We start from the raw sequence: 22804 nt of genomic DNA on the forward strand, positions 1-22804 counted from the left end.
ATTTACTAGAAGATATCAGCTAAGCAGGATGAGCAAACCAATTGTGACTCCTGCAAAACGTTTCTAAGAGGTGGATGAGTCAGATAACAGATCCACAGAGCAGAAGATATCCACCCCCTACAGCAGCCAACTGTCAAAGCTTACAGACAGTATGAAAACAGGTCAAGTATGGAGTAATATTTCTCCCAAATACTCCACCAGATCCCGTGGTTTGTGGCTCAGGGACTTCCTGAAGCAGAGATGTTGTGTCTGTGTGTAATAGCCAGGACATACTTTTCTTCCTGATATTTCTTCAACAGGTTCTTGAACCCAAACATTTTAGTACTCACAGTGTCCCGTGGAAATAAGCTCCTCAGTCTATGTGTGAATTGTCCCTTTCTTTTTGATCCTGGCACTTCCTAGGCCACTTTTTTCCCTTTTCAGTCTTTGCTCACCCTCCATGCCAAGTTTTGTAATGAAACTGTAAGATAGACAGTGAGCAAGTCCCACTCACTACTTAACTTCTGGTCTCCTTTGGAAAATGCTCTGACGTTTTTTCCCAGGAGAGCCACTAAGTATGTGACCGAGTTTTATCCCAGTACACTCATACACATAAGCATCACCTTTGAAAGTTCCCTCACAGCAGCATTTCTGTATTGCAAAAGCTATAGGTTTACTCCTGTAAAAACAAATTATCATCATCAGCTCAACTGCATCCTAATTTGCACAATTTTTCATCTGTTATGAGACACTGGTGGAGCTTATCTGAACTGCTGCTATCTGCTGGCATGCTGACATTGCACAGGATGCAGAAAAATGGTGATTCCTCAGTGTATTGCCCTGACCTCAGCTTTGCACCCCATTTATGCCTGTTTCTGCTCTTACTGCTCCAGGCCATACATGTCAAGGGTGAGGTGTTGCTCAGTCCAGAGGGCACGGACATGGCAGCAGCAGCACAGGGAAGGGATGTTAGCCTCCTCCAGTTCAGGGAGCTGGTTTAAGCACAGCTCTGCATGTTACTGTACTGGTACAGTGGAAACTGTTCTGAGGGAGAGAGGTTGGGGGCAAGGAGCCAGAGGAATTTCTTTAATTGGTCTTTTCCCTGCATCCAGCACATTCTAAGCACTCTCAGCAGAGGGGCAGAGCTGGAGATGGCTAATAGCTCTCAGGCTTGCAATGCTCTGACTGCACAGACATATGCATATTTCTCCACAAATCCCTCAACACTCTCATGTACAGCCTTTCTCTGTTTAGACTGATTTATAAGCCTGCTTGCAGCAGGACTCCTCTTGATCTAGAAGATACTGAATGGCCTGTCTTTAACCCCTTCAGAAAAGGAAACTACCATGTTTAAAAAAGCCTGGCTGATTGTTGGTGCAGCTCCATCTCATCCTTCCTCAATTCCTGCTAGTTCAGCTTAGCCTTTGGTCTCACTCTCCAGCTTCTCATTGCTCCTGTGTGGCTGGGAGAGGCTCCCAGGTATGGTCCCACCAAAACCAGTTTTACCAGGGATACCACATAAGCTGTCAGTCCTAGAGATGTAGGGAGCCGAGCCCAGTAGCCCAGCAGTTTGCCCTACTCACTTGGGTTTTGGCTTTTGGTTTTTTTTTATGGTTTGGCTTGGAAGGAACCTTACAGCCTATCCAGTTGCACCCCCTGCCATGGGCAGGGACACCTTCCACTAGACCAGGTTGCTCTGAGCCCCATCCAACCTGGCCTTGGACACTTCCAGGGACATGGCAGCCACAGCTTCTCTGGGCAACCTGTGCCAAGGCCTCACCACCCTCACAGGGAAGAATTTCTTCCTAATATCTGATCTATTTGTTTCTTTGCACTGAGCAATCCTGTGAAGTCATCCATTTCTGCTTTGTCAGAGAACAAAAATGTCTTTCACACGAAACAAACAAACAAATCCATTAATATGTCACTAAATAGGACTTGCCTGCCCTCTCTGGTCCAGAGCTGAGGCTCCCAGAAGCTGTGTTGCTTTACTGGGTTTTCCCATTGCTTGCAGTGCACTTGCAAGGATTCCTTGCACCCTGAGTGCAGAGCAGGTGGACCGGTACCCACCATGGATATCCCCAACTTTAGGATAAAACACCCACATCTGCTGACATAACGAATTGAATGGGCTTGGTTCACAGAACTGGACATTTGATCTGTGGCTCAGTTTGGGTGTGGGAGATACCAAAGTAGCTACGAGCACCTCTCCCTTCTAGTGGCAGGTTTGCTCTGGTACTAACTGGAGGGCTGTGTGTACCTCAGACACTGGTTGGAAATAGCTCTGGACAAGACACACTGGCAGTTGAGGATAAGTAGGAAGCGGCAGCCAAGACTGGATGTCAGGAGAGGCCAGCAGGGGATGTCATAAAAACCCTGTGCTGTTTGGAGCGTTTTCATCCACGGGAATTCTTCAATAGTTGGCTCATGAAGTGTGGCAGCTGTCCCGCGCTGCTGGCAAGAGCAGCGTGGCCATGTGAAGTGTCCAGGCGATGGCCGGTGGGGAATTCCGTGCCTCTTCCTAACGGGACAGAGGAGGCTTTCAGCAGACACGGCTGAAGCTTCATTTGGCACCTTACAAAGAGAAAACTTGAAAATCTGCCCCTACTGCTTTGTCCTGCTTCCATGCTGGTCTGCTGTCCTGGCTGTAAAAGGATGATAAGTCAGGACTCTGCACAGACTGGGAGCTGTAGGGAACCACTCTGAAAACAGTTTTTGCTCCAAGAAAAGCCTGGTGCACTGTATGCAGCCATTGTGTCACAGACCCCAGGGTCTCCACCAGCCAGATTTTCTAACCGCAGATTCCAAGTCATTCCTCTCACATTAAAAAGTTTTTGCCCCACAAGGAGGGGAACTTTAATCTTCTCAAACAGATCTGCTTTTACAGGAGGCTATTTTAGGCATTGATTCTGTAACAGTGAAGTTATTGGACAAATGAAGAACATGGCATATGCTGACACTTGGAGCAATTTGCATTCCTCAGGTGCTAAAAGCTTTAAATACTTCCTTTGGGCACGAAATAGATCTGCTGTCAAAGAAGCCAGCATTCCTGAGAGTGCCTGTCCCACAGACTCCCACAGGGGAAAAGCCTGCAGAGCTGAACTAGTCTGACCCCAGGAAATCCTTCCCACAGCTCTCATTCTTGCTCAGTTTCTCCTTTAAGTTTCATAATTTGCTGAAAGATCAGTTTGACGTTTGGTTATCTTCCTTTTCACACACTTTCTTGGTCTTCCCCTTTTATATTAATACCACATTAAAGCTGGGATGTGAACCATGCAAGTCAGGAAGTCTGAGATGCTCTTTCAGAGACACTCAGTCAACAGTTAATCATTTTTAAAAACTTGTTGTCTTTGCTAATACACAAATGGCTCATTTCGGACTGGAGCTAAACACATCTGTGCAGCCAGCAGGTAACATCCCTCCAGAGATTCCTCACTCTTGTGAGCTTATTTTTGTCTATTTTAACTAAAACATCACACAGAGATCTCCAGTATCAATACCTTTAAGTTCTATTCATGTTTCCTTCCCCCCCCTTTTTTTTTACACTGTTACAATAGCAGTGCTAACATGCTTTACAATTATTTAAAGGTTTTTAGTGCATTCTCGAAGCTGCTTTGGGTTCCAAGTTACATCAGCTGTTTTTTCATGGTCAAAAAGAATGAATACTGTGTAACAGACTCTGTGTTTGCACCACTCATGGTTTGTTTGCGTATTTTTTTACACCTTCTTATTAAACTGGAATGGTAAAATTTGGAAATTCTGGGCTGAGTTCATGTTTTACAGGAATGTCAGTTTTTCATCTGCCCTACCCCCATTTGAGCACGACTCCGTGCTCAAATGGACTGGACTGCTGGTCCCTATTTCTGCCTCCACAAGAACCTCTAGCTACTCATACTCCTGGCTGCACCTCCAAAGCTGCCAAGGTCCCCTAAAATGATACTCAGTAATTTATCCTTCTCCCTTCCAAATTCACAATAGGGGTAGACAGTAAATGCCTATTCTCTCCATCACTGGGTCCTAGCTGGTGCTATCCTGATATGAGTATTTTATTACACAAATAGGAATAAATCCACTTGGATTCATCAGACTTTCCCTCCATACCCTTTGTGCAAACACTTCTTTATGAATCAATGGCCCCAACTGCATGTCCCCAGAATGTTGTGAGGAAAAACCATATTTTGACCCCATTTTGACTGTATGCTCCATCTGGATAAAAGCTGAAGCCAAGAATTTTTTCTGCAGGCCAGACACTTGTTATTTGGGGAACTGAGGGAGTAATCAAATGTAGCTCTCTATAAAGCCAGCTTGTGACCATGCATGTCCATTGGAATGCACGTTCATGCCTTTTTGGAGTAGAATCACAAAATAATTTGGGTTGGAAGGGACCTTAAAGATCACTCAGTTCCACCCCCTGCCACGGGCAGGGGCACCTCCCATTATCCCAGGTTGCTCCAAGTCCTGTCCAACCTGCCCTGGGACACTTCCAGGGATCCAGGGGCGGCCACAGCTTCTCTGTGCCACGGCCTCCCCACCCTCACAGGGAAGAATTTCTTCCCAATATCCCCTCTGTCAGTTTGAGGCCATTCCCCCTTGTCCTGTCACTCCAGGCTCTTATCCAAAGTCTCTCTCCAGCTCTCTTCAAGGCCCTTTAGCCACTGGAACGGGCTCTAAGGTCTCTGCGCGCCTCCTCTAACGCAGGCTGAACACCCCCAGTTCTCTCAGCCTTTGTACTGATGAATTAATAACTAACATGAAAGAGCGAGGAGTGGATGCTGAAAACCAGCGAGAGTTCAAACGCTGTTTTACAGAGCGTCTGTGCTCCAGAAAACAACACCCTCGACGAGACACCGCCGAGGAACAAGAATCTGTAACTCGGGGCCGCTACCGACGGCTCTTCCCCCGCCAGGCCCGCGGCCGTCCCGCCTCCCCGGCCCGCCCCTCACGGCCGCTGCGGGGCTTCCGCGGGGCCTCGGCAGGGGCTGCGCGCGCCCCGCCTGCGGCGGGAACGGGCCCGGCAGGTGCGTGAGGGGGAGCCCGGGAATGGCCGGGAGCGGCCGGGAATGGCCGGGAATGACCGGGGCGGGCGGAGGAGGGAGCTCGGATTCCTGGAGCTCGGCCGCAGCCACGGCGCCGGCAGCGCCCGAACGGGCCCGGCCGGCCTTGCCCAGCACTGCCGGGCACGCCCCCCGCTGCAGCCCTGGGTTTCGCTCCGTATCACGAGTCCTAAGCCAAAACGGAGCCTAATTCTGCTGTGAAGGCTTTTTTTTTCTTTTTTGGTTGTTTTTTTGTTGTTGTTGTTGTTGGTTTGGTTTTTTGTCATTGCTCGTTGTTACCTTCTTTGTTCTTTACGGAAGGATGAGTTAAGTTTCATCCCTAAAATGCTCAAGATGCCCGGTAGGGAGTAGGAGCGAGGACTTGAATTTCAAGGGAAGTGAGATCCCCAGCACTCAGTAAGGTGAACAAGAGCATCCCTTCTGGCATATTTTTGAGGTATTAGGATTCCACGTACTGTCAGAATCTGTCTGTGGAGAAATTGACTAATTTATGGTTACATTAGCTCATGCCTGCACTCTTTTCAAGGTTTTCTTTTCCTGCTTCTCACACTGTTGTCCAGAAAACTATACATTATTAACTTACTTCTGGTTACTAATAGGTTAGACTAGACAGGAAAGGCAGAGAGACATCATTCATGCTGAGAACTCACTGAAGGATCTGCATTAAAATGTCTGTTTAAGAAGTTATGGAACAAAAAGACAGGAATAACAAGTAGTAATAAGTTGCCAAACTGGCAGAAACAGGCAGGAATAAACTACCAAACCAGATGCAGCCCCCAAGGACAGTGTTGCTAATGATGGTTTCAGCAGCAAATGTGTCACTAATTTTTAAAGAGGGTTCTAGGGGAAATCCGAGGACTGCAGACCTGGAAGTTTGACCGCCAGCGAGTGAATTAATAGAAAATGTAGCAAGGTAGGCTTATTGGACAGCTGCATAAATATCTAGGAGGGAAAATCAATGTGGCTTAAAAGCCATGCCTTAAAAAAATGCTGTTAATTTTCTGCAGGTTTAAATAAGCATGTTGAGAGGTCTGGCTCACAGTCTGTACTCAGATTTCAGGAAGGTTTTAAACAGGATCCCTCACCTGAGCAGCCCTTGACATAATAAGGGAGTTTCCCTGTCATAAATACACAGTTGTTGCAAAGATAGGAAAGAGGATGTGAGTAAATGGGCAGTTCTCCTGCTGGCTGGAGGTCACCGTTGGGGTGCTGCAGGGATGGTTTGTAGATGACATGGAAAATCAGTGTTTCCAGCTGGCTTTGCCTTATTTGAGGTGTTAAAGAAGAGGGCTGAAGGTGATGAAGTGCAGCTGTAAACTGATTCATATGGGTGCGGAGCAGTGCAAATTTCTCACACAAAATGAGTGAGTTTTTGGAGCACTAGTAAGTAATTCTGTGAAGTTTTCTTCCTTGGTAAAGTCTTCCTTTGGCTTGTCTTAGAGAGGTTCAGGGAAGACTGTGCCTTGGTCAGAAGGTTCCAGTCTAGAGACATGGAGGATGTGTGGAGGAGCACTGTGTGCTTATTCTGTTCTTCCCCAGGCTCCTGCTCTTGACCTGGGCTGGAGAGCAGGATACTGGGGGAGGTATCCTTTGGTGTGACCCAGCATTGACCTAGCATGTACTCCCACTTGAAATCTGTACAACTGGGAATTGGTGTGAGGAATTGTCTCTCCAGAAGTGGCAGTGCTTTTATGTACTCTTCTTCATTGTTCTGTCAGAAAAATAGATGTGCCTGAGGAAGGTTTTGCAGGTAACTGGATCTAGGAGCCAAAAGTACATGCAAATTGCTGGTGGGATTTTTTTTTTTTTTTTTTTTTCCTTCTTTTCATGAAAAATTATATTAAATACCTAAGGAAGTGCCTGCAAATGTAGTCTTGTTAGAAGGATAAAAGAAGCCTTTGTAGACTCTGTTGTGCCTTGACTACAGGGTATATCTGCTGCTGAGCTGGGTTTTACACAGATTTGCAGTGTCTTTCTAATTTTGGCTTGCAGGTTCCTGAACCACTTGCCTGAGATTAGCCCAGCAGCCCTGAACACTCCAGGCACTTGTTCTGATGATTTAGCTCTTGGTCTTCTTTTTCTGAACTTCCATAACTTTTTTTTTTAATATGTTTCCCAGATGCGCTTAACAACTTGTAGTTAATTTGGTTACAACAGGATTAGTAAAAAGTGATTAAACCCACGGCTCATTATTTGAGGCACAGGAGTAGAATTTGTTTATTACACAAGCAAGAAAATCTAGATAGAAATGAAGAGTTGCAGAATTTGTCTGCAGACTTACAGAAGAGGTTGTGTCTCTTGCTTCCCAAATACACAGGGCTTGGATCCGTGGTGTGTGTTGCCTTCTACAGTGTGGTTTTTCATAGGCAAGAAGAGATTTGTATTTACAAGCAACATCCTTTCCAGAAAGTGCAGATAGGCTTTGAGGCATAGAGCTTTTTGTTTCAGATCTTGCTATGAACAAGCAGGGAGACAAAGGGTATGTTGGGGGTTTTTGCTGGGTTTCTAAGCTGGTGTTGCAGCCCCTCGTTCTGCACTCGTGTTTCTGTATGTGACCCATTTCTCCTGGCTAGAAGGCAGTTTTCTGCTGCCATTTCTATTGAAGATGCTGAGATGTGTCAAGGATCAGCCCACAGCAATGAAGTTACAAGTGTCCTGAGGCTGCTGCTATAACATGTCAATAAGAGCACTTGCAGCTTTTAGGAATTATTTAATTAGAAGTGCAGTAGGTGCCAGGCAGCTCAGATCCTGTTTCTGATGTCGCATTCCATAAGAGCAGAAATTACCAAATGAGTTAATGCTCCACTCGCATCAGCCACGTTTGCAGCGTGTCTTTATGTGTGGCTGATGAGCTGGAAGTTCCAGTTAATACTGTCAGAGGAGTCTGGAGGTATTGTCTTCAGTGGGAAGTACTGCCTTGACTGAGTGTTTCAGAGGGTCAGTCTGAAATGGTGAAGTGTTCCTCCTCTGGCCCTTCCTTCCTGCAGCACTTTCTCATAGACAGGACTCATTTGCCAAGGCCACCAGACAGTTTGTCTGAGGCAGGCTGGTGAGTTCTGGTGAGTTCTGACAAAATTTTTAAGAATTCCCACCAGCTGAAAGCCACAGCTCAGAGCAGAGTACCTGGCATGGAGCTGGTGGTTCTATGGCAAGTCTCTGACATCACTGAATTATTGCAATAAAGAATTAGGTGGTTAGAAAAAAATAAAACCATCCTACCTCTCTGTCAGTCATGCCAATGTGATTTTATTTTTTCCCCTGCCTATTTTTATATGTTTGTGTCTGGATTCTTCTGAAGTGAAACATAACACTGTTGGGGAATTGGCACTGGTGATTCAATTTGTAGCAATGCTGAATTTGTTTCACTGTAATGAAAAGAAAGTGTTGCAGGTGGAACTTTCATTGTGAGAATCATCAGACCAAGATAAAGATTAGTTTTGATGTTGAAATTTTTTGTAGTAATTTTTAAATGCTGATGATCTGGTGAAAAATGAGTGGCAACAGCTAATTACTTATGTATATACTTCCTTGCAGGTTCAGCTGTGTATAGGATTCCTTCTCCATTTCTAAATCTGTATGATGCTGGAGCCTTACGTCTACATGTGGTTCAATTTTAGAACTGGTGTTTTTGCATTCTCTTGTAAAAGTCCTTTTTTTGAGGCTGACACTTTCCAAATTTAGTGCCAGTGGGGGCGTTTAAAAAGTTTGGTTTCAGCTTTCTGTGTATTCAGTATAGGAGAAGTGCATTCCCCACTGAATAACAAAGGCTGAAGAGCATCTCCAGCACTGCCCATCTGGGAGATGGGACCAAAAGAACACTGCAAATTATTCTGGAGTTTGATTTAATGGTGCACTTGGTATCACATTTCCATCATATCTCCAGAATCTCTTGGCCTCTTTCAAAGTACTTTATACAGTGAATAAATGTTTGTGCCTGTTCAACAGGTGTAAGGACTGCAGCCCTGAAAAGGAAGCACCAACTTTTTGGAACTCACATAGTAAAGTGGTGACAAACCAGAAGAACAATTGCACCTGATGTAATTGCCTCAGGTCCATACTACTGGCTGGAACAGTAGGTTGAATCTGGTAGGTTGAATCATTTTGGGGAGATTCTAACACAAACATTTCTACAGCACAATAAACAAGTTTGTGACTGTGAATAGGACATCTCTAAACTTCCTGTGGAGATTTAGATTCTGATCCTGTTACATTACCTTTGAAAATGATTGATTCACAACTTCTGTGGGCTTTCTGAGGCACCACAATTATTGAAGTGGTTGTTTTCTGTTTTTTCTGTCTACTTCAAAGATTATGTTAGTTTTAGGTAAAAAGTACATAGTACTGGTTCATCTTTGCTTTCAATTTCTGAATTTTCTAACCTAACAGCAAACTTATTTTCAATGCTCAGTGGAGCAGAGTTGCTTTTATCTGCAGTCCTTAAAAGATGAATACTCAAACTGCTGTTTTCTGTTTGCTCACCAGTAGAGCCCAATATTTGCCCAGCCTGGTGCAAACACAGCTAAATCTGTCACCTGCTGCTGCAGTTTGCATAGGTTGTCCATGTAGTCGTAGCTTTCAGATTCATTGTTGTGGAGAGATGTGTAAAAGCAGAAGTTTGTGGAAATGAGTTGCTTTTAAATAAGCTTTATAATCCTAATTATGCTTATATCTATTTTCTAGAACTATGCCAAGAAAAAGAAAGCTGTTGGCTCAATTAAGTGCTCTTCAAAGCAACACCAGCTTCCCTCAGATCGATGCCTTGGAGAAACTGAGCACTACACCTGGAGCAGATCCTTCTCCAAAAAGCAGCAAGTATTTTGTGATAGAGAAAAAAAACTCTCCTCAGCTACAAGCAGATTTTTTTGACCAGCCCTGTGTTAGTCTGGCCAAGTCCTTTCTGGGACAGGTAAGACATGAGCACTGAGATTCTTGTAGTGGAGCATGTGCTAGCTAATAACTTAGTGTAAAAGGATGAAATTCTTTCTTGGCCATTTGACTCCCAGGCTTGGCTATTTTAGGAATACAGCTCTCATTCCTTCTCTTGCTAAGTGCAGTGGAATGTAAAGACTAGTAGCCAAATCTATTCTAGATGAGGTCAGAGGAGTAATTTTTCAGGTTTAGTCTGTCACATTTTTAATTGGGGTTTTTTTTGGTGGAGTTTTCCTCCCTTTTTTCTACTTACTAAAATGGGCTTTACTGCTTGTAGTTTGAAGGCTGTTTCAGGCCCATTATTTTCCTTTCAGCAACTGCTTTGCTTGTTTTTGTTTCTTGCTTAGCCCAGTGGAAAGTAATGCTCTGCAGTCAGCAACATCTTCTCTGCCTCCATTTTACTGTCTTGTTTTGCTAAGGATTGCACAGTCCCACAGTTAAGTTCTCTTCCCTCCAAATATTGCTATTTCTGTCTTTTGTTTCTGAGTTTCCAAGTCATTACTTGCTCATGCAAGGACTTCTCCCTTAGCCCATTGCATAAACTTTGAGGAGTCTTTGGACCTTGTTGAAAGGCTTTGGAAATCAGTGTAGTGGAGATTCACTCTTCTGCTTAGTGAGTCCTTCAGAAAACTCTCTGGCTGTTCCAGGGGAGAGAGTTCCCTCAGTGTTTTCCCTATAAAAAGTTCCAGTCTGGGACCTTCTAAACGCAACTGCAAAATGTGTGTTCAGTTTCACTGCTATGGTCTTATCTTCTCTGAGTCTTTTTTATACCTTTATTGTCTGCAGGGTGAGCAGACTCTCTGTGTTCTCATGGCTTTAGATAACTTCAGGAATTTGTTCCACAAACTATTGGTTTTGGCCCATTTTGCTGCATTCAGCCTATTTTTGTTTTCTAAGGATATCTTGCTTGTAATTGACCCCTTTGCTCTGCTTTTTAGTCCTGCTGGGTTTCTTTCTGCTATGCTTTCACCTCTCTGTGATACTCCATATGTGTTGCTATCTTTACAGACATCCTGTTAGAGGCTTGCCTTTCAAGCCTTAACCTTTGGCTGCCTCTAAAGTTCTTCCCAACAAGCTTCCTCACTTTACGTAGTTTCCTCTTTTTGCTGGTAGGCAGGACTCTGATAGATTATTTTTGGACTTTAATGCTTGTGAAAAGACACTGAGCTCTGTCTTTCATGGTCATGATACAAAGTTGATTTTCAGGAACAAGTCTTTGGAAAAGACTTTGTGTTTTGCTCCAGATATGAGAACTGAGTCTTTTCTTACGAGATTCCTGATTCCTCACTCTGCACAGCATTTGATGGTGTCTAAGAAAACATTTTATGTGTCCTGGTCTAGCTGAGGATACCTGAAGTGTCACATTACCGATACATTGTTGTTGTTTTAATGGCTCCATCACCCTTATGCATTCAGTTACTCTGGGCAGATGATATTTGAGTCCTAATTCTGTATTTTTCCTGTTTAGGCCTAGTATTACAAACCAGGTGATTTCTATCGTAATTTTACATTTTCTTTAAAGTAACCCCCAGTCCCCCATGTCCCAGCCTATTCTCTCAGAAAGGTAATTTGGTGTTTCCTTCATTATCTTCATTCTACCAAATTTTGGAGGCATCTGGTATATTAATCTTGCTTATCTTCATGATACCTGAGTTCTTGGAAACAAAAAAGATACATGCAGTAAATGGCCTCTCAGAGGGAACTGCCATAACATCAAGATACATCCTCAATGAGAAAAGTAACTTTTATGAAATGGCTTACTGTGAGGTGTTGGGAATTATCACCAATTTTAAACTTTTTTATTCAACAGAATATTTGGTGTGTCTGAAGACAGGGAAGTGCCTGGATGCTTTTAAACCCATTACCTAACCATTGCATTTCATCATGCTGAGGGAGAAATGTGGCCACATGGGTCTGGTTTTGGGGTGTTCACAGGCACTTGCTGAACACCAGTGCTTTTTTTTCATAAAAATAATAAACTGATTATTTTCAACAATTTGACAAGTGCTGCAGGAAAACCATGGTATGCCAGAGCTGCAAGTTTGGAAACCAGCTTCTGGAGCATCCATACTGGATTAGATCAATATCTGCATTAGCAATCCAGCACAAACATCTGTTAGGAATTAAGCTTTCTTATCTGAAGGTCATTTTTGAACAGCTGGATGGAAGGGCTGGTTAATTAAAGTGTTATAATTAAACTGATTGCTGGTACCCAAACATGACTGTGCTGCAGTATTTCATACACATTAAGTAAAACACAAAGTTTGGAAATCAGGTCAAACCACAAATTCCTTTGTACAAAGTTTAGTTGTTGTTTTATTTTTAAAGAGAATCTTTTGACTGTCATGTTTTGTTTCCCCTGCATCTGCTTTGTTTTATTCAAGGAGGTACCAGCAGCAAAGAACACACTGTAATAACAAAGATCTGTTATTGTCTGCCTGAAGCCAATTCCCAGCTCTCCTGCACTGCCCTTCTCTGTGGTGCAGAAGATACTGAAATAGCATTGATGCTCTCTCTAGAGCTGATTATCTCTGTGATTTGGGACTGGGACTTGTTTGAAACATCTCTAGGGAGAGAAACTGTCTAATCATAGCAGTTATTTAATTGTGCCACTGTCATATTTCTTCTGATCTAAAGATTATGCATTCATGATGCTTCAGGGTTAATATCAGTGGTGTTTTTTGCCTTAAACCTGATGGATTGGAGTGCAGAATACAAAAAATAACCACAAAAGCAACTCTGTGGTTCTTTTTAATATTGCCTCATCTAGACACTCAAATGCACCGGGCATTTTGTGGGTGAGTGATAGGTAGGGAACTCCTTGTAGTGGGCTGTGGCCTGGGCAGTGGAAGCTGAAAAAGTTGGTTTTAGCTTACAGACTGCTAACTGGAGAGGATTTAGTACCATCAGGTCCTTTCTTTTCACCTTCTCTGTTTCCACAGCTCTTGCTGTGGTTATTTTGTACTGAGGGCTGGTAACTGATGCACTCTGACCTCTCTTTCAGATTTTGGTTCGCAAACTTCCTGATGGCAGAGAGCTCTGGGGCAGGATTGTTGAAACAGAAGCTTATCTGGGTGGGGAAGATGAAGCTTCCCACTCGAAAGGTGGGAAGCAAACACAACGAAATGCAGCAATGTTCATGAAACCAGGAACTCTGTACGTGTATCAGATCTACGGGATTTATTACTGCATGAATGTTTCCAGCCAAGGTAAGCTGAGGCTGAAAGAGATGGAATGCCAGCAGGATGGGGCTGACATTTCAAGCTACAGCAGCACTGCAGTCACTTGTGCGCTCTCTGTGGGCTCTCTGATGTCAGTGACTTGCTGTCATGATCGTCCCTTGGGACCTGGGCTTTGCCACTGTGCAAGTAGCACAGCAGGCAGGGCCCATCTCCAGCTGCCCAGTTTGTCCCAGCTGGGAGCTGTTCAGGCACACGAAGATTGAGAAATGAGGGAAAATCTGGATGGGATAGAGCTTTCAGTTTTGATGACCGGGCTGCTGCCTCAGTCATGTGATTCAGTGAACCTTGTTCCTCAAAAGTGGTGATGTAGAGAAGAATTCGGAGTCATTAATGACAGCCTAAATCTTGGTGTCTGTTGCCATGGCAGGAAACTCCTCTGTCTCCTACCTTTATCTTCAGAGGCTGAATGAAACATTGGGGGAAAAAAAGTCTGAGATGTCCTAAGCTTAAGCAAGGAGTCAGTAGGAGCATTTTAGCTGTTTTGTTGTATCTAAAAGCCAAAAAACCCCACCCAAATCAAAATACCCAGACTGTTACAGAATCTTCAATCTTCTTTTATTATTCTCAAGAAAAAATAATCAAGCTCTAATTAAATTATTCTGGAATTTACTGAAACTGTCCTTCCACATTTCAAGACTCTTAACAAGCAAGCGTTACTGAAAACTTCCTTTTTTTCCTTTCCTGTAAGAATGACAGTATTTATCTTGCAATGAAGCTGTTGTTTAATTAGACACCTTGAAATGGCAGCAAGTGTTTCCTAGGTAACTACTCTGTTAGAAAAAAATCTCAAACCCAATTTACTTTCTTTTTCACCATTTCGAAGATAAAGGTTAAAAAGCTTGTGTATTCCTAAGTGAAAAGCAAATGTAACTGTGACCATTAATCCTCAGGTTTTGGCCTTTGGACAGAAGCCAAGCAGAGAAACAGTGCCAGGTTATAGTGTGGGGAAAGAGCCTGACTTTCCAGCTGGGGTCTGGAGTCTGGACGATCAACACATGTGAACTTCATTACATTGGCTCTGCTAGATCTGTTCAGATAATGAAAGCACATGGTTCGTTCGTCAGGATGGGATTCTTGGTGTTTGAAATATTAGGAATAACACTTTTTATTAAAAAAAAATACGTTTAGCCTTTGAATTCTAGAAAGACTTCTTTGAAATACACACTTTGGGAAATTTTTCCTTATATACCTGTGTTTAGTTTTGTAGCAAACCAGTTAAAGAGCTCCCTGTGGTGATGGAATTCATTGGATTTTTTGTTACAAACTCCCTCTCCATCATCCTGTCACACATGCAGTGACACTGGGCAGAGCCGTCACTGCCAGCTTTGTCAGAGCACTGCAGTCAATACTGTGGCTGTGCACTGATGCAGCTACATAAACAGGAGCTGCTCCTTCTGTGGATTTGCCCACATGCAGAAGTGTTACAAGAAAGAATCTGGGGGGGAATCACACCTGAGATGTTTTTCTCCAGTTAGAGGGAGAAGGAGTTGTTTAATTGTCCTGTTGTTTAGTCTGAGGGAAGGATTGATGGAGTCATCTTCGTGGTGGCACCTGGGCAAAAGGCAAAAGCATTTAATTCTCTGGATATGGGATAGATTTTGGAAACTTAGACTCTGGCTGTGAAAAAACACAAGGAAACCCTGGCAAAAAACCCCCTGTTTCTTGTGGCATAGCTTGGTCCTTCTTCATAGCACAGACCACACTGAAGGGGAAACAGCTCCAAGAGACAAGTGTATCCTCTGAAGCAGTGGCAGCTCTGACTCTTTAGGGATCACTTGTTTAGATACACAACCTCATAGCCTCTAACTCCAGCTGGAATAAACCTCTGTTTATTGGTTTATGCTGGAGTTCAGGCTCCGGTATCACTCAGGGATAGGAAGAGTGTGTCACCCGCAGCCCTGTGTACATAAAACCACAATGAGATGAGGAGGGGCTCCAGTACTTTTTGTCAGTGAGGAAGGGGAAATAATTTGTGCAGATCACTGAGATAAAGCTGTGTCATGGGGAATTTTACTGTAAGAGGTCTTCCCATCACTGAGTGAAATGCTGCAACTGCCTGAAGCCACGTCAGGCATCACTGCATTTGGAGAAATCACGGATGGTAGAGGAGAAGAGCTCACATAAAAAATATAGCCAGAGTCTTTTAGTGTGCATGAATCCTACAGTATCTCCTGAGCAGCACATAATCTTCGTACTAAGAGCTTTCCCTAGAGTTGAGAGAGATGTGGGGCTTCCCTTGCCTCAGGAAGAGGATAAATGGCAGTCATGCTTCTCTTCGACTTAGCTGTGATCTGTTTCTCTGGAATTTGCCAAGGTCTGTATTTTGCTGCCAGATCTGAAAGAATAGCTTGTAAAATGGGTGATGCTCAGCCCAGGGTCACACTGCAGGGACTTCTCCTTAACTTTCAGATCCTAGACTAGGATTTTGAAGGAAGTATTCGGGAGCACTGAGTCAGGCAGGTGAATGGAAGAAAAAATTCTCTTCTCTCCAGTGGCCAAGAGCTGTTTCCAAGCCTGGGAGCTGGAGCTGTTTCAGGGAAGGAGCAGCAAGCTGCACTGTGGGGGTGTGGGACTCCACTGTCATGTTACGATTTCTAGCTGCTCAGGGAGAGAATTGACCTCTGCAGTGTTGTTAGATCCCAGCTTTTAGCCCTGAATGCTGCTCATTATATGGAGTGACTCTTATCAAAGGAGATAAATACTTGGCATCACCGACTCGCCCTACTGCTGCTGCTGGTGTGTCCATGTTGGGCAGATGCTGAACCCAGGTGACCCTTGAGAGTGAACTGCTGCAGGCTGGGAGGGGGAGGAAGCCAGGCTGAAGCACTCTAGAGTTGAGCCAAAGGGATTCAGCTACTCTTTGGGAATTAAAATTAAATGTCTAATGTGGAAGTATGCTCAGGAGGACCCAGGGGTGTGAGGGGAATAAAGCAGTAGCTCATCATGGCATCTCTGCACTCTTGTCCTGCCTGCTGTCTCCACCTCTTCCCAAGGCTGCTTTCTGGGTAGAGTGTGGTGTGTGTTGCACACAGCTAGAAAGAACCTGGAAACTTCCAGCTGGAAATGCAGAAAGAGCAGCCAGAGACAGAAATTCCCAGTACCCCCTTGCTGGGCTCTGCGATGCTCTGGGAGCACCTGCAGTTTTCCAAGTGCTCATCTCTCTTCATGTGAACTCCCAAGGACTCAGTTCAATTTATGTGTGGCCACAGTTTCCACTTGCATTTGAGATGGATGAAAGCAAGTAGTATAATTAGCAATTGCTCAGAATCCCACAGTTGTTCCTGGCAATGGAGGCAGCAACATGATATGAAGGATGTTTCTTCATGCATCGATAAAAAGCAGAATTAGGACATGGAACATGTTCTTAAAAATCTAAAATGACCTTTGAGCTCTAAATCACTGTTAGGCCAGGGAAGCGGCTTTTGGCTGCCAGATTAGCATCAATCCCCCCCTCCTTGCAGAAGGGAGTGCCTAGGAACAGATTGCTGACAGCTGTTGGAATTCAGGCTGTTGACTTCATCGAGCTGTAGTGGGGGCAGCAGGGGCTCCGAGAAGGTTCAGGACAGCAGGCACACCTCAGAGAGCCAGGAACCAGGACCTCACTGGGAGCACAGAGGGATAATTTAGTGTGGGATTTGTACAAAAAATGAGAGGGATTCTATTTTGGGAAGTCACAGGTCCTTAGGGATCTGCCAGTGCCTACAAAAAAAACCTTTGCCAGGCATGAGCATGGTTCCAGATGTTCGAGGCTGGAGAGGGAGCGGCACCACGCAGATGCTGGCAGGAGGAAAGCCGTGGGCGGCCAGCACAAGGAGAGCTGTGTGGGGCTGCACACAGGCCCTGTGCCAGTGCTCTCCTCACCCACTCAGGGGCAGAAGACCTCCCTGCTGTCCACTGGAAAATACCAGGGAAACGTTTCTGTCCCACTTAGGCTGGAGATCCTTGTTAGACAGGGAATGTCTGCTGTGAGCTGTGTCTTTGCTTGACTGTCACCTGGCTGCAACAGCTGGGAGGGCAGGAGACCTAAGGCTTCTGACAGGGTGGCAAATCACATTTGAGAAAAGAATTTGTCCGTTTTCTTCAGTTTTTGTCATAGAAAGGTCTTCTCTGCTAAGTGCTGCTCCCAGGGCTGTGCATCCCACAGCCAGACTGTGCAGCCCTGTTCTGCCCCAGGTCCCTGCCTTGGGAGAGCTTCCCTGGCACGTGTCCCAATCACACTCTGTTGGAGCTGTGCAGTTACCCAAGGCCCTGCTCATCCCACCTGTTCCACCTCCAGGAGTTTGCACTGGTGCCACCTGCAGCTCAGGCTCCCTCAGCAGTGTCTGCTCCCAGTGCCTGCAGCTCCTTCCCAGGTTTCTCTTTGTCCAACCTCACTCTGCAAGCTGCCTCTTTCTGCTGGCAGCATCCAGACTCATTCTTCCTCGCCTTTGTTAGCTGGAGTTCTTGTAATCAGAGTTTATTAGAAATCCACTGGGTTTGGGAGCAGCTTTGGATACCTCTGCCAAAACTGAACCAGATGTATATTTATTCCTGTACATTGTGCTGACATAAGAAAAAGCTCTTGCCCTCTGGCAAGCCTTGAAGCAGCAGCCAGACTTAACAACATGAGGTGGAGCTGGGAAGAGCAAGTCAGCACTGCAGAATGAAGGGCACAGAGCTACAGAACACTGGACATTGGGAGGAGGGAAGGGAGTGCACTTGGAGCAAAGGATAGGCCCCATGGTTGGGTGCACCAGGCCATTCCCTCCTCCATCGGGCTGAGCCACAGGCTCAGAGCTGAAGTGCTGCTGGCAGTGGGCTGAAAGGTGAGGCATTCCCAAAAAACACCCCCATACTAACACCAGCTCTTGTTCTGCACAGGAGAAGGGGCTGCAGTGCTGCTGCGTTCCTTGGAACCTCTGCAGGGCTTGGATGCCATGAGGGAGCTGCGCAGGGCCTCCAGGAAAGCACCCACCAAGCTGCTCAAGGACTGGCAGCTCTGCAATGGGCCCTCCAAGCTCTGCCAGGCATTTGGGATCGACAAGGCTTTTGACCAAAGGGACCTGACTCAGGATGCTGCCATCTGGATGGTGCCTGGACAGGACCCGCCAGGGGAGCAGGACGTGGTGACCACTACCAGGATTGGCATTGGCGACAGGGGAGAGTGGGCACAGAAACCACTCAGGTTTTATTTACGGGGAAACAAATTTGTGAGTGTTTTAGACAAGAAGATTGAGAGAGAGATGGCAGCAAGGGGACACTCCCCTTGCAGCTGACAAGTCTTGGAAGTGCCCCAGGGACCAGGACCTGAGCTGTGCTCTGTACAATGGCCTCAGGCTGCATCATGGCAGGTAGAGGGGCTTGGGTGTTTTTAACAATAAATGTACTTTGTCACAATGGATGGGGCAAGGTGGAGCTTTACTTGCAGGAGACTGGCATGGGCCTCCCAGCCAGAACTGAGGCTGGTTTTGGACACTTTGGACACTGAAGGCCACTTTCCCTCTTGCCAATGGATGCAGGCTTAATTAGGGTGGGTGAGAGGAGAAGGGTCACAGCTCTGTGCTGCTCCTGCCTCAGCTCCCAGCAGAGGCCAGTGCTTGGTTGCTGCAGGGGAATAGTAAAATAACTGGATGGCAGCAGAGCAGCCTGAAAGGATGGGAGCTGGGGGAGAAGGATGTAAAGGGGGGCTCTTACTGTTGTCTGCAACTACCTCAGGGGAGGGTATAGAGAAGACAGAGCCAGGCTGCTGTCAGACAGGATGAGGCAACAGGCCACCAGCTGGAAAACAGGAAGTTCTCATTAGCTCTATGGAAAAAATTTTCACCATGAGGATGGTCAAACACTGGAACAGGGCCCCAGAGAAGCTCTGGGCCATTCACACCTCCACAAGACAGGGTCCTGAGTGACCTGATCTAACACCTTTCCTTTGAGCAGAGACCCCTTCCAACCTCTACCTATCTGTAAGGTCCGGCTCAGAGAACAAGAATGGGTTTTGTTCATTTTCCCAGCTGCATTTGAAACCAGTTCAGAACTTACCACTATGTGAACCCCCACACAATGAAAGCACTGGTGCAGAAGCCTGACTTGAGGTACAGAGGGGAAGAACGTCCAGGATTCAGGGCAGGACCTGCAGGACCGCAGCCACACTGGGTGGGTGACAGGGACACACCTCCCACCTCCACCCCCACCTTAAGGTTCCATACAATAAAAGGGCTCAAGTTTTTAAAAACTCTTGTCCCCATCCCATGAAAGAATTTGGTTTGGCCCCTTCTGAGCAGTCTTTTTTCTGATTGCAGTAGCTCACCTTGATGCTCAGGTGCTGGGGCTGGTTGAGACAGGGTCTACAGGGGTGTTGATCTGATTTTTAGGTTAGATACCGTTTTTTCCTCTTCTCTACCATCCCTGTTGCAGCTGCAGGGCCAGACTTGCTGAAGGAACCCTGAGTCATGGAGTAGCTCCCCCAGCACTTGACTGCTGGAAGGTAAGGCAGCTAAAGCTCCCAGTTTCACCTAGTTTGTGTGGGCAAGTGAAGCTGCTCCTGAGAGCCTGGAGCTCTGGGAAAAGCTCCAGGTGTTGTGCATGGTGTAAGGGAAGGTCTTCAGAGGGAGCCTGACAACCTTTTAACAAACCTGTAGAAGCTACACCACTATGGAGGTAAAGTTCCCCCTCCCTTCCCCAGGTATGCAGCACAGAGCAGTGAGCAGCTGTGGGGGACAGTGGCCTCACACAGGCAGGGGTGAGCTGGCACAAGCTCCTGCTGTCCCCAAGCCCTGGCATGTCCCAGGGCTGTCACCTCTTCTTCTGGCCCTGGCATGGCTGGAGGAGCAGTCCCAAACCAGAGCAGGAAATACAGTCCTGTATCTCGTTTTCCTGCTGGATAGCTTTACCCCAGGCCAGGGTCCCTGTCTGGTTCCCTGCAGGCACAGCCACGCTTGTGGGAGGGAGAGTGGAGGGGCGAAACAAGCCCTGGGGGACAAGCCCGAGTGCCCTTACCCCCAGCCTCTGGGTGGAACGTGTCCCTGCACCTGCAGCTTGGCCAGTGCCTTTCAGTCCTGCTCAACAACCAAGCTCCCACCCCCAGGCAAAAACTGGGAAACATGAAAACCCAGGAACACAGAGGCTGCGTGGTGGCAGTCCCTGCTCCAACAGACACTTGGGAATAAGGATATTGGGACAAGGAAAGAACGAGCTGTGACACAGTGACTGAGTCATTCATTCATGATTTCATGTTTACTTGTGATACTTTGTCTTCCCACCTCTGTCCTCGCTGCTGCTGCGAGATCAAACAGAATCCTTCAGTGCCCAGGGTCATTTCCCTACGAGCCAGGCCAGCTCCCCTGTGCCCTGGAGCAAGGCCATGCGTGCTGTGCCATGGGGACAGGTCTCATGGCTGAGTGTCCCAGCAGTCGTGCTGGAGAGCAGAGGAGGCACTCTCGAGGCACCAGCATCCCCCCCAAAGGTGACATTCTGCCAGCAGCACCGCAGCAGAACCCTCTTATCCCACTCCCACGATTCCTGGGGAGCACCAGGGCCAAGGAAGGGCTGTGAATGTAGCAGGGTAAGAATCCAGGCTGAGCAAGCACATGCTGTCCTGCAGCAGCCCCTGGAGCTTCGGGGAGCAGCTGGGACATCGAGGCACGGATGGGGACAACCTGCTGCGTGTCACGTGGCAAGAAGGAACTGAAACCACCTCCTTCAGTTTTTAGGCATCCTTTAGACTCCCAGCATGGAGAGTATGGCAAGCTGCCTCCCTCCTCTGTGCCAGCAGAGTCACTTCAGGAGAGACTGGAACACAGAAATGACGGGGTCCTCGTGGCTGGTGACCACCAGCACACTGCGGAACTTGTCAAACAGCATCAGGAGCTGGGAGCGCCGCATGTTCTCATTGTACATGATCTCCTCCAGGTGGTGCCGGCCTCGGAAGTAGTGCAGCAGCCTGCAGGGAACAGAGCAAGGCAGCACGTGGGCCAAAAGCAGCTCAAACTCATACTGCCACCCCCAAGGTCTCCTCCCCCATGGGATGCGAATCAGAATGTTGTTTGGGTTATGTCCCTCATTTGCATGAAAAGGGAATTAAATCATGCCTAGACAGAAATCCTCTGGAAAAGGATGGGAGTTGCCCACTGTGGGGCTTTGCCAAGGTCCTCCTTGGATCAAGAGGTTTCCCAGCATTTCCCAAGATTGTAAATTTTCAACTTAGTTATAATTCCAGAAAGTGAAGAAACATAAGTGCCAGCGAGCCTTGAGAAGTCAGGACATAGCAGATTTATTCCATGTTCTCTTAGCTGGGCCTAAACTGCCCTTTGTCACAGCTCTGCATCAGGGGCTTGGGTACCTGCGCTGCCTTTTAGAATTAAGAGCAATTTTCCCTCACAGCAGCACAAGGGGCTTTGTAACTACAGGTCCTGCACTCAGGGTTTGGGCAGCTTGGGTGGGGTGGAGCAGTCACAACAGGCTGATGGAAATTTTGGTGGTAGGCACCACAGAGAAGCTGCAGGAGTTACAAACCCCCTGAAGCCTATGCTCAAACCATGCTGGCTTCTTAAATTCCCTATTCTCTTTAGACAAAGACAACACTGATACCCCTTTGCTGGCCACCACCATGCTACAGCCATCAGAAAACCTTAGCCCTGCACAGTCAGTCACAGCAGGGTCCACGACAAACAGCACAAGTCCCCGATGGCTGAGGGCCCCTCCCCAGAGTTCCCTCTGAGCCATAATGCCAAGCCAGCCCCACAGATGAAGCCTGAGTTTCCTGCTCAGTCTCTTACTTGTCTCGACACCCTCCCAAATGTCACAGCCATGCTGCACGTGTGACTCAAATGCTCCCACCCATGAAGGCCCAAAGGCCAGAGTCTCTTCCCAGCTCCACAGCCAGCTGTGCCTCCACGTGTGTTCCACATCACACTCTGTGCTCCAGCAGCCTTTGCTCATGTTCCATTACCCATCTGCAGCTTCGTGCCAACTGACTGTAAAAATGAGTGGAGATGACATGATCTGTTTTCCAATCCATTCATACAGCCCCCATGCAGGAACAGCCCTCAAAATATATCATCCACTGGAGCACTCCTGCCTGTTTTGGAGGATGGAGTGGCTCGTGCTTTCCCTGCAGGACCAACGCCTGCCTGGCTGCCTCCTGCTGGGCACTCCCGTCACCCACCACCCTCACGGGTGACTGCAAAGGAGTCACTGTGCAACAAGAGCCCCTCCATCACACCCCCACTACACTGTGCAGAGGAGTTTTCACCTCTAGCCCAGTACCACGTGTGTTTCTCTGCTTCCCAATTTGCCACGTCCCTCCTCTCCCCCACGAGCTGTCTGTGGGCTCAGAGCAGGATCCTCACTGGCAGCCTGTAGCTGGGCAGCCCCAGCTCACTGCCAACTCCCTCCTGCTGTTCCTCTGCCAGCTCTCAAACTGGCACCAGTATGGAGAACATAACTGCTGCCTCTGTACCTGCAGCACAAACAAACAACAGAGACAAGCTCCAGTCTTTCCCGTATCTGGGCTATGCCTTTTGCACTGTCTCCCACTGGGTATTGACACGAGGCTCACTGGCAACCTCCCCAGGGCCAATGGCAACTGTGTGCACTGAGAAGTGGCTACTCACAGGGACACTGTTC

At 46.8% G+C, this 22804-nt stretch overlaps 2 protein-coding genes across 9 annotated transcripts in view; one reads left to right on the forward strand and one right to left on the reverse strand.

Annotated features, from left to right (window-relative positions):
• Positions 1 to 4911: 4911 nt before the first annotated feature.
• On the forward strand, positions 4912 to 18582 carry MPG (N-methylpurine DNA glycosylase). The gene is made up of 5 exons (XM_048320692.1): positions 4912 to 4997; positions 8979 to 9119; positions 9714 to 9939; positions 12967 to 13171; positions 18065 to 18582. The coding sequence occupies exons 3-5, from the start codon at positions 9718 to 9720 to the stop codon at positions 18457 to 18459; spliced, it is 822 nt and encodes a 273-aa protein (XP_048176649.1). The 5' UTR covers positions 4912 to 4997; positions 8979 to 9119; positions 9714 to 9717; the 3' UTR covers positions 18460 to 18582.
• A 1805-nt stretch (positions 18583 to 20387) lies between these two features.
• The window catches only part of NPRL3 (NPR3 like, GATOR1 complex subunit), a 41670-nt gene continuing 39253 nt past the window's right edge, over positions 20388 to 22804 (reverse strand). For all 8 annotated transcript variants that reach the window (XM_048320681.1, XM_048320682.1, XM_048320683.1 and 5 more), the window contains one exon: positions 20388 to 21119. In XM_048320681.1, the coding sequence (XP_048176638.1) occupies positions 20954 to 21119 (166 nt within the window). In that variant the 3' untranslated portion in view covers positions 20388 to 20953. The remainder of the gene's footprint in view (positions 21120 to 22804) is intronic.

The sequence above is a fragment of the Corvus hawaiiensis genome, chromosome 16, assembly GCF_020740725.1.
Source record: "Corvus hawaiiensis isolate bCorHaw1 chromosome 16, bCorHaw1.pri.cur, whole genome shotgun sequence".
NCBI classification, from domain to species: Eukaryota; Metazoa; Chordata; class Aves; order Passeriformes; family Corvidae; genus Corvus; species Corvus hawaiiensis.